The following is a 14,941-nucleotide window of genomic DNA, read 5'->3' on the forward strand; positions in this document are numbered from 1 at the left end:
GAAGCTAAAATTTTTATACTAATTTTTAACCAGAGTTTAGACTATTAAAAACAATTATAACATTATACAGTTTATAGAGTCAAGGCCAAAATACAGAGATATAGGACTTCTGGGAAAAGAAGTTAAAACACGCACAACAGTATAAGGTACTACCTTTACTTTACTTGTATTTAGAATTATTACATTTTAGTTTCTAATCTCTGCATGTAAGACACCATAATAGCTGTTTATTATTTCTTTAGAATGCACAACTTAGATACATTTTTAATTAAAAAAAATTTTTTTTTTAGTTGAGATGACATTAAACTTTAGTCTTTTTACAATAAGGAACAAAATGTAAACCTGAAAGTTTAGTAAATGGTTAGCAAATTTTTATTATTAAACTTAGTAAAACCTTAGTTTAGTTTTAGTTTTTCCTTAGAACTGGAATTTTAAGTCAACTTCAGAGTTGCCACTGTAACAATTTTATATACCAAGTCTTTTTCCTTAGGCAAGCACTAGATATGTTACAGGGCAGGGAGAGGGGCAGCCCAGACCCCCAAACCTGCCTGTTCTAAATAGGTTCTGCCATCAGCTGCATCAACACAAAACATACAAGACTTTAATGGAAGGAACTTTAATACAATTAGGAGACAATACAGGAAAGGCAAATAATTTAGTTTCTAAATTAAGCACCCAAAGTGGGTAAAACTCTGTACCCTCGTGGGTAAAACTCCGTCCAAATGGGATTCGCCCAAGCCAGGCCCCAAAGCCTGCCACAAGTTTAAGGCCTCTTCCAGTGAGGACCCACAGGAAAGGGTTAGAAACAACCAGACAAGCTCGGAAGGAAAAGAGCAAAATTAAAATCAAGATAAAAGTTGCCATTGTCTCCTCCCCACGGGTCTCACCCACATCTGTGTTACCTAGTCCACAACCAAAAGGCAAGCGCAGTTTTTTCATGTGTCTCTAGGCTCCATGGGCCTCCTCCAGGTCTCCTTCTGGATTTTTTTTTTTTTTTTTAATTCTGCTTTTTTTTTTCCCTTTCTTGGGCAGGGAACCTGGAATTTCCCCCTTTCCTGGGGACCACCCTGTTACAGATAGATTGACAAAAGCAAGAAAGAAAAGGAAAAAAAAAAATAGACACCTAATACTATATACATTTTTTTTAGTAACTTGTCCATATGGCTTTAGATGTTACCTTGAATTTTGCAAAGAAGTTTAGTCCTTTACTGGGAGAATATATTGTTTTTTTCCAAGGGGAAAAGACAAGTAGATCAGTCTTCCTGGAACAAGATCTTATCAAGAGAAGTTTAGATAAAAGCCTAGAAGTAAGTTTGTTTGTTAGCATAGGCCAGGTTAATTATTATTTTTTTCGTACAGCACAAGTAAACATATTTAAACAAAGCAAAGCACCAATTTTTTTTTTTAACACTTAAACCTTAAGGCATGTATGCTTTAAACCATTAAATTTTGAATTAGCTTTTGTTTACTACAATTTTAGATCGCAATTTTAAAATTTAGGATTTTTTTTTTTTTTTTATAGGCGCCATTTACAATTAATTCTCCGGAGGCAAAAATTAAGAACAAAGAGATTTCTTAATTTTTATTTGAATTTTTTTTTTTTTTTTTTGCCACATGCACTAATTTTAAGAAACAGTTATTTTTACCAATATTTGCAAAAACACTGAGAAACTACAATTTAGTAAACTTTAGTTTTTTTTTTTTTTTTTTTTAAGGTGGACAAAGGGACAGACTAATTTTTCCACAGCTGGAAGGCAGCAGAGATATACCAGTGATCTCAACACTGGAGAAAATGTCCAGGCAGCTGCTTGTTGAGATCAGAGGCAGCGTTTCTTACCAGCCAGCTGTGGTGACTTTTTAGTCCCCAGTATTTTACTTTTTGCCTTGACTGTGTCCAAAGACAGTGGAGTAGGCATTGCCTGACCCATGGTTACGAACACACAAACGCAACAAAGACAACAAACACCAGGAATAAAACAAAATTAGTTTTTTGTTTTTTTTTTTTGAACTTTCCCCAAAAGGGGGACCTGCCCCAGTGCTGCCCCACAAGGGGTACGGATAACCAATTAGAGGTCCCTGGGTAGAGACAAACACCAAAGTTTTAAGAATAACAAACACACTAAACGAACCAAAAAACAAATTTTTCAAACGGGCCCCATACAAATGCTACCCCAGTGCTGCCCCACAGGGGATAGCCATTCAGGTGGTCCGGGGACGTCTCCCCTGGTCCACGCCAAGACACCTACCAGCGCATCCACTTAAGTGTCTGGCTACCAAAATTACAGGTTTGCAAACAATTCCACAGGTACTGAGTACAAAAAATACAAATACAGGTACTCAGTACTTTTACAGGTTTGCAAACAATTCTACAGGTACTGAGTACAAAAAATACAAATACAGGTACTCAGTACTTTTACAGGTTTGCAAACAATTTTACAGGTACTAAGCACAAAAAATACAAATACAGGTACTCAATACTACAGGTCTGCAGACTCAAACTTCACCACTCACCTGTGCGCTTTAATGGCTCCCTTCAGCCGTTTGGTGGTTGGGGTCTGTGCTAGCCGATCCCGGACGAGCCCCCAAATGTTGTGCCCAAGATCAGCAGACTCGGCGAGCATAGCCTCCAAGAATCCAAGGACAGCTGATGCAAACGCAAAAGGGAGTTTATTACGGGCTCGAGACCGGGCCCTCGACACGCACCGATGCAACGGCAGAGGTCGAGAGCCCCGAATAGAGGAAGCAGGGGTATCTTATTGGGTCGCGAGTGACGCGAACTTTGCAAGAAGCTGGCAATTACTCATTGGCTACTACAAAGGCATTTTGGCGCGTGCGGTTAGTTTCAAACTGATTGGACAGTTAGAGATGCTGTCCCATTTATGGATAGGACTGCCCTTATTGGTGGCTGGGGTGGTCTGCTTTTTCGTCACCAAGTGGAGTGAGGGTTGTGACTGCTGAAACTATCTCCGGAATGCGGCTGGACAAGGACTAACATAGCAAGGTGGAGGATATACAAAATGGCGAAACCTCGGCTAAGCTTGGTTCCACACTTACTGAGAAACACTTTTTGAAATTAGTTAACTCCTCATGTCCTATTTCCATGTTTAGCAAACAATTCTGATCATTTGACTTCATTTAGAGAGTGTATAATTTAGAGAGGAAAATGCTGGTCAGCCTGAGTTGACCTCAGTTTCACTTCAGTAGTTTTCTTCTTGTGAATTAATATTGACAATATGATAGCATTGCTGGAGCATTGCTTCTGTGTGCTTGGTTAAAGGGAGTCTGCCTCAGAACATAGAATCTTCTCCCAGTGTGTACAGAGATGTAGTTTCTGAAAGCAAATGACTAGGGTTCAATTCTTGACTTGTATTTACCTATGTAACTTTGGGCAACATTACCTAGCAACCTACCATGCAATCCTTTATGCCTGTTTTCCTTATTTGTAACATAGAAAATAGTACCTTCCTATGAAAGCAGTTGTAATAATAAAATGAGATAATGTACAGTGCCTGGTACAAAACAACCTCTTAATAGATGTTAGCTTTTAAGATAAAGATCGTTAGATCTCAGGCCAGGATGAAACCATGCCCTGTAGTGACTAATCAAGCTAAATGCTACCTAGTTAATAAATAAGTCTAGCTTCCGTACCTACTGCTTGTCTATGGGTCATCTTGACATTTGAAACAAATTACTAATGCATAGTCGCAGCTATTTACATGTATTAACTTATTCAACACTTTCTTCAAACCTAAGAGGTAGGTACTACTTTTTTTTTAAAGATTTATTTATGCATACAAGAACTGGGGTACAGGCCAGAGGTGTGTGGGGGGGTGAGTGAGTCACCAGAGACAGAATGGGGAACAGAACAGGCGGAATGACTGAAATACACTGCTGAGGGGAGCAGCACGCGAGACAGGAGAGGTCTGCTGCGCCATGTGGGTATCTCCCTGGCTGGGGATCGAACTCGCGCTGCAGTGGCTGCGGATAGCTTCATAGGTTGTGTCTTAACCTCTTCCACCACCAGGGAGGCCCCATAGGTACTATTATTATACCTATTTTACAGATGTGGAAATGAGGCATAGGGAAAATATTTGCCCAAGCGAGTAAATATTGGCTCCCACCCCAGGAACCAGCTTTTATGACTTGTTAAATAGAATACCTCTCCTCAGTTATATCATTAAATTAATGAAGAGGTATTTTACAGTGAGGGATTCAAATCTCATTTTTCTCTCATCTATAATGTAGTTTTTGCTTTCTTAGTGAACTTTGAATTCATCCATAAATGTATCAAGTAGTTATAAAACATGGTGGGTTGCTTTATTATTTGCAAAAAAAAAAAAAAAAAAAATCAAGCCCAAGGTTGTTCATCAGCTATTTCATCGGAGTGATCACAAAACATGCCTGTAGTTGTACTTTTCCCCATCTTCAAGACTGGCTTACGTGCTCTCATATTTCAAAAAACCAGAAGGTGGAGCAATAAATGAATACTGGCACTTCCTCACGAAGTTATTAATGTGTGTAAAGCCGAATAAGCATGCATTTATGAAGGTCCTGGCAGTTGGTATTGTACCTAGGGAACCTGTTGAGGTAATAAACGAACGTTTCTGTGGCTCGTTCAAGAGTTTTTCAGAAGACGCTTACACCAAACAGTAACTGCAGCGCTGAAATGATAACAGAAGCCTCTACTTTTGCAGCTCTTAACGCCTGCAATCGCGAACGTTTGAGCACAGTACCTACCGCAGCTTCCCTACAACGAACCTGCAGACTCGGAACTCTGTTTCTGAAGCTCTCGGTTCCGGGGGGGTGGGGGCGCCCGAGTCGACGAGCACGTGAGCGTGCGCAGAAGCGCTGCACACCCCCGCCCCCCCGCCCACCGCCCCGGCCGGGCAGGCGCGCTGACCCGCACCGCCTTTCTTCGCCTGACAACGGGAAGCGAATGCGCGTCGGGGCGCGTGCGCAGACGCGGCCGGCTGCCGGGGCGGTGGGTTACGCCTGGAGAGCGCATGGGCAGACAAACTGTACGTCCATTTGTCCGGAGCCGAGGGGAGAGTGGGCGCCATCTTCTTCTAGGCTCGCTGAGGGCCCTGCCTGCGCTGCGGAGGCTGACGCGACGGAGTGGCCCCCGCCCCCGGCCTTGTGTGTCCGACGCGGCAGCAGCGGTGTGTGTTTATTGCCAAGTGCGAAGCAGTTACCCTCGGGGCGCCGGGGCCGGGCGCGGGTGGCGGTGGGGCGGCGGGACAGGGAAAGGCGGGGCCGGCGGCCGCGCCAGGAGTTAGCGTAGCTTCTGCCGTTAGGGCCCCCCTTGCCTTGCCAGGCGCCTCCTCGCTCGCTGTCTCCATGTGCTGCGCTGTGTACGCTTCCCAGTCTTCTTGACAGTGGAGCGCTGCAAGGATTGCATAGGTATTTTTTTTTTTTTCCTTTGCTATGTCATCGTAGCCAGGCGTGGTGGAAGAGCACGGAAGGCCGGGCTCGTTAGCGTTGCGGAGGGCCCGAGTGCTCGGCCGGGTCGGGAGCACCTCGCCCGGGGCGATGTAGGGTGGAATATCTGCCCTTGAGGGACGGCGTAACGGAAGGGCGCGGAGGTTGGGCGGTCCAGGTTAATTTGAAGGCTGCTTTCACTGAAGGTCTGGAGACGGCATCGGATCCCACGTAGCAACTTTGGCCTGGCGCGAAGGAAGGAAGCTCTGAGCCCCGGGAGTATGGACAAAAGCTTTGGGCAATAGAAACGCTATCTTCGGATGCTCCCCGTTTGAGGAGGACGGCTGTTATGGGAAACGCTGTGCCTGTGGATGCGTCTTCATTTGCAGTTCCTGTTGGGGACTACGGCTCTCTGTCGACTAGCCTTTGGTTTTTATTTTAATCATCTACGTTATAAAATGCTAAAAGGCACATCATCATAAAAGATAATTGTGGACCGGGGTAGATTATTTCCTGCAGGATAAACGAATGCGTTTAGGGTCTGTACTTCAGCATAACTTGAGTTTTAGGATATTGTCGCATTTTTCTTAACCTCACTAATTCTGGAAAATGACTTGTTAGTCTCTAGTTAATGATACCTATTTAAATTCATTGGTCTTCCCGTTTTCCGCTTACTCTTGCCTTTGCATAATCTTTACTGAGAATGGTGATCACGTGGGATGAATGGTTGGATAAAATCAAAATTAACGTGAGCTTATCAAGTGCTCAAATAAGCCTGTAAGGACCTACTTCCTTTTATTCGTAGGTTGAAAGACCTAATGGATAACTAAAATCATCAACACAGTCACAAAAATAACTTGCATTCATAAGTAGAAAAAATTTAAGTTCAGAGTACTTTGGGGGTGTTTTGGTGTGTTTCTGTGTAATGTTCTAGAGTGGATTTTCTGCGGAATTTGCTTAAGGAAATAACAGGGAGCTATAGGAAAGGCAATCATTTTGAGAGCTGGTCTGTTGTGTAGATAGTTTTCAAGGTGTGTTGTAGAAGGATAAAAGAGGATAAAAGGTACATTAAGGTACTTAAGGGCAAAGAAAGTTTAAGCATTGGTTATATTTAACTCACAAATAGAACAATTATTTTAAATTAGTCTGCTTGAATTGGAATTAATGAGATTTGTACTCATGTACTGGTGAGAATTGTACTACTTAAACATTGCTTTTAAATGTGGTGGCTAGAGAGGATAACTTATTAGAGAGTCTTAGAATTTGACATAAAATTATTCCTTGACACAGTTCAAGGATACATTTATGTAGATACATTTATGTCCACTGGTCAAATTCCTTCTACATATGTTAAAAAATGTGTAGTAGAGGCAAATGAAGGGTGGCTTACACTGCTTTCTAAAAACACATTAAAAGCCAAAAAGGAGCAAAGCAGTTTGCATAGGAAGAGAGCCCTGGAATTTAAATATGAATAATTATTTCAGAAGGCATTAATAGTTTTTATTACAGTATAGCTGGGGATATTGGTTTGTTGAAGGAACTAGGCTTATACTGAGATTCAAAATTTTTTTTTGGTATTTTTTTTAATAGACATTCTTTTAGAACTTCTTTTTGAACAAAATGTACAAAAGGTAAAGAAATTTCCCTTATACCCCAACTTCCATATATGTATCCTGAAAAAATTTTAGTAGTAAACCTCACTAATATTTTTGTTATAAACATAGCATTAATAATAATGCAGATGTGGAATATGCCAAATAATTTATAGATATTAGTTTGTAGTTTGCTATTTTAGTTTGTAGTTTAAAAATTATAATTTATGAGCCTTTTTCAAAGGAAAATAAATCTCGCTGACCTCAAAAGATTATGTGGAGGAGTGTTATGTCTAAGTACTGAGTTGAAACATTTATTTACACATGAACATAAAACTTATAATTATTAATTTAGCAGATCAATTATATGGTAAGACTACATTAATATTATTTTGGATATCTCTGAAAGTGGTAGATGTAAGTTTCTTAAATATTAAGTTGAGATTTTTCAATAGTTAACACGATCATCACCAAATATTCCAATTTAATATATTTTTTCTTTTCTACATTATCACTTGTGTTTCCTCAGTAGAATATAGACAGTTGTTTGAGATGGATTAAAGTTAGTGACATTAAACTTTTGTATTTGAACATTTTTTGTTTGGCTTGAGATAGTTTAATAGTAATTTTTAGGAGTTTATGATAAAATCATGAGTAGTAGTAGCTGAGATTTTTGAATTTTGGGTTATTTTGGTGTTTATTTGCCTTACCTATAATGGATTCAGCAAATTTTGGTTTGATGTGTGGAAGTGTGAGCTGTATAGATAGAACATAAAGTTATATCCAAATGATAGCGATGGCTTGGATTTATTTTTTTTTTAAATAGAAGCATGTTTATTTATTTATTTATTTGTTTGTTTGTTTGTTTGTTTATACATGCACTGGGTACAGTCAGAAGCGCAGGAGGGTGAGAGAACTCACCAGAGCCAGAGCGGGGAGCAGAGCAGGCAGAAGGACCGACACTGCTGAGGGGAGCAGCGGGCGGCAGGAGAGGTCTGCGCGCCATGTGGGACCCTCCTCCGGTGGCGAGCTGCCGGGGATCGAACCGGCGCTGCAGAGGCTGCGGGCAGCTTCGCAACCCAGCGCTCAACCGCTGTGCCACCGGGGAGGCCCGATGGCTTGGATTTACTACTTTAAAAATTGGTTTTTGAATTTGAAGCATTAGAGTTTTGTTTAATTGTAGCATTTCAGTGGTTGCCTTACTTTGATTTTGTCCTGTGCTTGAATAGGAAAGGAGACTGGCAAGTGAGTTATTGCAGGATAAACAAATGCATAAAAGATGTTTAGTCTTTTCACTGGTGGAAGTGATAGGATTTTGGCAATTTTTGATGCTTTCAAATTATGATTTTACTTTTAAAAGATTTTTAAAGTAGATATAACATTTGCATATAGTGGAATACATAGACCTTAAGGATAGAATTCATTCAGCCTTGATAAAATTTATACACTTATGTAACCTCTCCTCCAGTCAAAATATTTAACATTTCCATCACCCCTTTCCTCATAACACTTCCAATCAAGGAATTACAATTTTAGGTAGGTTTTTTCCTTTTTAAAAACAATTTGCAGATGTCTGCTTGGAATATGTGCCTCTTTCTTGCTGAAGGTTGATTAATTTCCCTTGGAACAAAGAAGACTATTTGTAATGCCCATAGTTGTGATTTCTTTCTTATCTTGCCTCACTTTTAATAGGTAATTCTGAAGTGAATATCATAATCTGGCGTTGTTTAAGCTCAATTACAGAGTCCAAGGATTAATTATATTTCATTTTCTTTCCACAGTTAAGTTGCTTTTACAGAATTAACAGGTCTCCAAGAAATTAAAAAAAAAAAAGGTAAGATATCCAGAGCTTAAGGCTTTTCACAGAGACTTGAAAAAAAAAATGTAAAGTAGAATAGTGCATCTAGGTACACATGGATTCTGAACTCTTATGTCTGGTCAGTGATTCATTAGTGGGAGGCAGTTTATTTTGAGCAGAAATTATATACTGACCGTAGATGGCTTTTCTGAATTTGTAAAATTTATTGTGGTTGGTAAAATTCTTTAATACACAAAGCTTTCTTTAAGTTTCAATAGAAGATATGTTTCTAAGTGAGTCTGAAAATAGTTTGGTCTTGTTGTGAAGCAGCACTTGGCAGACTTATAAAGATTTGCTATTTTCGATGCTCATACTGTACGGAATAGGTGATATGAAATGTTTCTTCAAAGTAGTTGGTTTATTTGTATATTTAGAATGGGAATTTTTTTAAAAAGAATTTTTAAGTCAGTTATTTGTGAGCTTATATCTTGCTTTCATTTATAAAAGCTGAAGGTAGGAATCAAGTAATTTAAGCTAAGTTTGGGATAAGGTACTTCAAAAATAAGACTTGCTATTATGTGTACCTTTTTGTCTACAGGTCATTATTGCTGTGGTTTGAGCTCAGCATGGCTGTAGTCATCCGTTTACTGGGGCTTCCTTTTATTGCGGGGCCTGTGGATATTCGCCACTTCTTCACGGGATTGACTATTCCTGATGGAGGAGTGCATATAATTGGAGGGGAAAGAGGGGAGGCTTTTATTATTTTTGCAACAGATGAAGATGCAAGACGTGCCATAAGTCGTTCAGGAAGGTTTATCAAGGATTCATCTATAGAACTCTTTCTTAGTAGTAAGGCAGAAATGCAGAAGACTATAGAAATGAAAAGAACTGATCGCATAGGAAGAAAGCGACCAGGATCTGGGGCATCAGGGGCTGGCAGCTTATCTAATTTTGTTGAGGATATTAAGAAAGAAACAAGTAATTCTGGATATGACTCTTCAGTTAATCAAGATGATGGGTTTCATACCAATGGTACAGGACATGGTGATTTAAGGCCAAGAAAGACACGGCCATTGAAGGCTGAGAATCCTTATTTGTTCCTACGAGGTTTGCCTTACTTAGTAAATGAAGATGATGTACGTGTCTTTTTCTCTGGTTTGTGTGTGGATGGAGTAATTTTCTTAAAACATCATGATGGCCGAAATAATGGTGATGCCATAGTAAAATTTGCTTCGTGTATTGATGCTTCAGGAGGTCTTAAATGTCATAGAAGTTTTATGGGTTCAAGATTCATAGAAGTAATGCAAGGCTCAGAACAACAGTGGATTGAGTTTGGTGGTAATGCAATTAAGGAGGGTGACATTCCTATGAGAAGTGAAGACCATTCTCCACCAAGAGGCGTTAATGATAGGCATTTTGGAAAACAGTCATGTTCAAAATCTCCCAGAAGAACACGTTCTCGTTCTCCTTTTGGATTTTATGTTCACTTAAAAAATCTGTCCCTAGGTATTAACAAAAGAGATTTAAAAAATTTCTTTAGAGATACTGATCTGTCCAGTGAACAGATTAAGTTTTTATATAAAGATGAAAGAAGAACAAGATATGCCTTTGTGATGTTCAAGACGCAAAAAGACTATAACACAGCTCTGGGTTTACATAAGACTGTTTTACAGTATCGCCCAGTTCATATTGATCCAGTTTCTAGAAAACAAGTGCTGAAGCTCATTGCATGTTATGAAAAGAAAAGACCACCATCAATAGGGAAAGAGAGGCTTGGACATGTTTCTCAAAAATATTCTCAAGAAGGCCACTCTGGCCAGAAGCTGTGCATCTATATAAGAAATTTCCCATTCGATGTTACAAAAATTGAAGTGCAGAAGTTCTTTGCAGACTTTTCGCTTGCTGAGGATGACATTTACCTGCTTTATGATGACAAAGGAGTTGGTCTGGGTGAAGCACTGGTGAAATTCAGGACAGAAGAACAGGCCATGAAAGCTGAACGGTTAAACCGACGAAGATTCTTGGGGACAGAGGTATTACTGAGACTTATATCTGAGGCACAAATGCAGGAGTTTGGTGTAAATTTTCCATTGATGTCCAGTGAGAGGATGCAGGGTCATTCGCAGTCATGTGATAGAGAGGACCATTTTCATTCATTTGACTCAAATGATCCACCAGTACACCCAGTTGGCCTTTCTGAAAACTTGAGGCATCAGCAAGAGGACTTGAGACACCTGGATAATTTCAAGCACCCTCAGTCAGACAGGCGCCCTCCAGAAGACTTTAGACATTCCCCAGAGGACTTTAGGTGCCCCTGGGAGGAGGACTTCAGGCGCCCTCGGGAGGAGGACTTCAGGCGCCCTCGAGAGGAGGACTTCAGGCACTCTTGGGAAGAGGACTTCAGGTACTCACCGGAGGAGGACTTCAGGTACTCACCGGAGGAGGACTTCAGGCACCCTCGGGAGGAGGGCTGGAGGCGACCACCTGAGGAGGATTTCAGACGGCCTTCCAAGGAGGACTTCAGGCGACACCTGGAGGATTGGAGGCGGCCTGCCGAGGGAGACTTTAGGCGGCTACCTGAGGAAGATTGGAGGCGGCCTTTTGAGGAGGACTTCCGGCGTCTTCCGCAGGGGGAATGGAGGAGACCACCTGAGGAAGACTTCAGGCGGCCCCCTGAGGAAGACTTAAGGCGTTCCCCCGGGGAGGACTTCAGGCGGCCGGCCCAGGAACACTTCAGGCGCCCACCCCCAGAACACTTCAGGAGGCCGCCCCGGAGCACTTCCGGCGACCTCCCCAAGAGCACTTCCGGCGGCCATTCCCAGAGCATTTTAGGCGACCTCCTCAGGAGCATTTCAGGAGGCCACCACAGGAACATTTCAGGCGACCCCGAGAGGAAGATTTCAGGCACCCACCAGATGAAGATTTCAGGGGTCCTCCTGATGAAGATTTTAGGCACCCTCCTGATGAGGACTTCAGGAGCCCCCAGGAGGAAGATTTTAGATGCCACTCTGATGAGGACTTCAGGAGGCTCCCTGAGGAAGACCTCAGGGAAACTTCAGAGGAAGACCCTAGACTTCCTGACAGTCTTAGACCCCCTGGAGAGTTTCGGAGCCCACCTGATGATTTTAGAAGTCATCGACCCGTTGTGAATTTTGGTCACCCAGAAGGTGGCAAGTTTGATTTTGGAAAGCGTAATATGGGAAGTTTTCCTGAGGGGAGATTTATGCCTGATCCAAAATTAAATAGTTCAAGTAGAGTAACTCCTATTAAGATAATGAATCTTCCATTTAAAGCTAATGTTAATGAAATTCTAGACTTTTTCCATGGTTATAGAATCATACCTGATTCTATTTCAATACAGTATAATGACCAAGGATTACCTACAGGGGAAGCCATTGTTGCTATGATAAACTATAATGAAGCTATGGCTGCTATTAAAGATCTAAATGATAGGCCAGTTGGCCCTCGCAAAGTTAAGTTAATTTTGCTCTAGAGAGCATTTCTAAGTTCAAAATTAACCTCCTCACACAGTATTGATGCAGTAAAATGCATTTGTTATTAAAAGGTGTTTTTTTTTAATTAAATGAAGAAACGATTTTATTTTGATCTGTGAGTAGAACAAATGTAAATATTATGTGAATCTGTTTTCTTTTGCCTGCAAATTGCCGTTCACCTTTTCTAATTTAAAATTATATATATATTTTTCCCTGCGGGTGGGGGAGAGAATTCCCTGAGTTCATTATTTTTGTTGATGCCTCAAGACTTGTGTAAAGTAGAGTTGTATTTGGGGAGGATGAATTTTATATTTGCTTTTGTTTCCATTTGTCGTTTACATCTTTTACTCAAACTATATAAGGAAAATGGTCAGTGACTATTGTTCAGGTTTAGCATTTTTATTGATATTGGCTGCAAATTAATGCCCTCTTCCTTGTCTTGAAATATTACTGTGTTAAGCCTCCTGTTAACTATATATAGTTCAAAATGGACAGACTGTGAACTTAAAAGTTTACGTATGTAAAAAGCTGAGGAGATTCTTAAAGTTTCCATGTTCATAACTTTGCGAAGTTTTATAAAAATAAAAAAGATTGCAACTGAATAGACCAACTAAGTAACTGTACTTGTATTTATATAAAAAGAAAAAAGAATTGCAGCTTCTTTTATGAAGATTTTCAACAACTACATAAAAACAATATTTATGATAGATGGGACCAAATATCCTATAATAATAGTGTAGAGTGTTGTATATACTTCCATGGTTTCCTCAACATCTCATCAACCAAATTTGTAAGATTAACTTAAACTACTTAAGTCAAAGATAAGGATGTAATTATAGGTACGAGGACACTTAAAGGCTTGTGCTGGGAAGAATGTGACAGATGGATATAGTTTATATAGCTAGGAATGATTCACTGATAATTCATATAACGTATATTTTTAATTAGAACAATTTTTAAAATTTGAAACTTTGTACCCATTTAGTTTTTTTTTAAACCCAGTAACTAAATATGATGCTTATGTTGTTGAATTTTGACTTCTTTGCTTCAACATTTAATGTAGACATTTTGTAAATACTGGATTTAATTTTCTGTATCCCTAATGATAATATGGTTAACATTTACTGGGCACTTAACTACATGCCAGAACAGTAATGAGCACTTTACATGCATAATCTCAATCTTGATTCCCCAGGCAGGATAGAGTATTCTTTACCTTTGTTTCACAAATGAGATAATGAAGTTTACATTGGTTAAGTGATTTGCATAAAGACATTGTTTAGTAAATTAGACTAAACAATGGTTTAGACCATTGACTTCATGTTCCTGATTTTGTTTAAAGTGTCACATTAATTTTAGTAAGAACCATGCTAAAAATATTTTTAAGAATGATACCTTCTTACCTCCACTGTTTTAAAAGTAGCATTAAAAAAGATAAATTTACCATGCTGTAGCATTGTTAGTGAAAGACAAAGTAACTTTAAAAGTTTTTATATATCCAGGTTTCTCTTGCATACTAACATTTTGTGTGTGTGTGTATACATAGATATATACTTCTAGTTGAAAATTGTTTATTAAACATGATTTGACTGGTATTTATAGTTTACTTAAAACACAGTTAATTTTTCTCAATGCTGTTATCCAGAAATTTCCCAAAATGAACATATAGGCATAAAATTTGAATTTATATATGGTAGTTTAGTCATTTGATAATAGGATTTTTTCAGAAGTAGGATACTTTGTCAGTACTTAGTCAGTTAGTACTATAAATATTTTGGATTGTTTTCAGTGATTTAAAGAAGCCTAGGAGAAGTCAACCAAAGTTTCTGTGTTTTAATAACATATACTGCTTCCTAGTATAATGAATAAGCTGGTAAATTTGGTTCAAAAAGGCACTTTAATAAGCTTACAAATAACTGGGGAAATGATTAAATGTTTCAAACCAGCAAAATGAACAAATAGGAGTAAATATTCTAAATGCCTAATGATTATATAGATGGTTCATTTGATCAGCCCCTTTAAGGGATATATAGAAGACTTAATGAATTCTTTTCAAATATCAAGCTGATACATATGCTCAAACTAAGCTGGTGTGGGATGATGGTAGAAAAGACCAACAATAGTAAAACACTGGCTTTGTATTTTGGTTTCAAAATGGATGGGTTGACAGGAATATTTTCGTAATCTGTTTAAGATACTTCTTAATTAACTTTTTAAAATCGCTTATATAGGAAGTAGGGTTCTGCTGATGGGAGCCTTTTTTCACATCTTCCAACTTTGTCTTCAGTATAATGTTGATAACTAAAATTGGCCATGGTAGGAGTATTTTACACCACGTAAATTGGCAACTGCAGTGCATTGGGGCATTTTCCACCCGAGAGAACCAGTTTGCCAGCACACTGTCAATTTCAAATACGTAAGAGAATATTGTATTAGATGCTTATATACCCAGCTTTAATAATTATCATTTCATAGCTAGTTTGGCTTCCTACTCCCAGATATATTAGGTATACCAGGGGTATATTGGGTATCTTAATTCCCAGTGGCATTTTAATTATCTTAGAGACAAACTTTTTATCTAGAAGTTACCTGAAGCATAGCATAGATCATGCTTAAAAAATAATTCTATAACCAAGAGA

General features: G+C 39.3%; 1 protein-coding gene across 1 annotated transcript; it reads left to right on the forward strand.

Moving 5' to 3' along the window:
• The first annotated feature begins 5,011 nt into the window (after positions 1–5,011).
• Positions 5,012–12,544, forward strand: LOC119239779 (RNA-binding protein 12B-like). The gene is given in 3 exon segments (XM_054692112.1): positions 5,012–5,159; positions 8,792–11,574; positions 11,577–12,544. Coding segments are annotated over 2 exon segments (2,865 nt in total). The 5' UTR covers positions 5,012–5,159; positions 8,792–9,434; the 3' UTR covers positions 12,302–12,544.
• The last annotated feature ends 2,397 nt before the right edge of the window (positions 12,545–14,941 follow it).

Source organism: Talpa occidentalis, unplaced genomic scaffold (genome assembly GCF_014898055.3).
Source record: "Talpa occidentalis isolate TD23 unplaced genomic scaffold, MPIMG_talOcc4v2.1, whole genome shotgun sequence".
Lineage (NCBI taxonomy): Eukaryota > Metazoa > Chordata > Mammalia > Eulipotyphla > Talpidae > Talpa > Talpa occidentalis.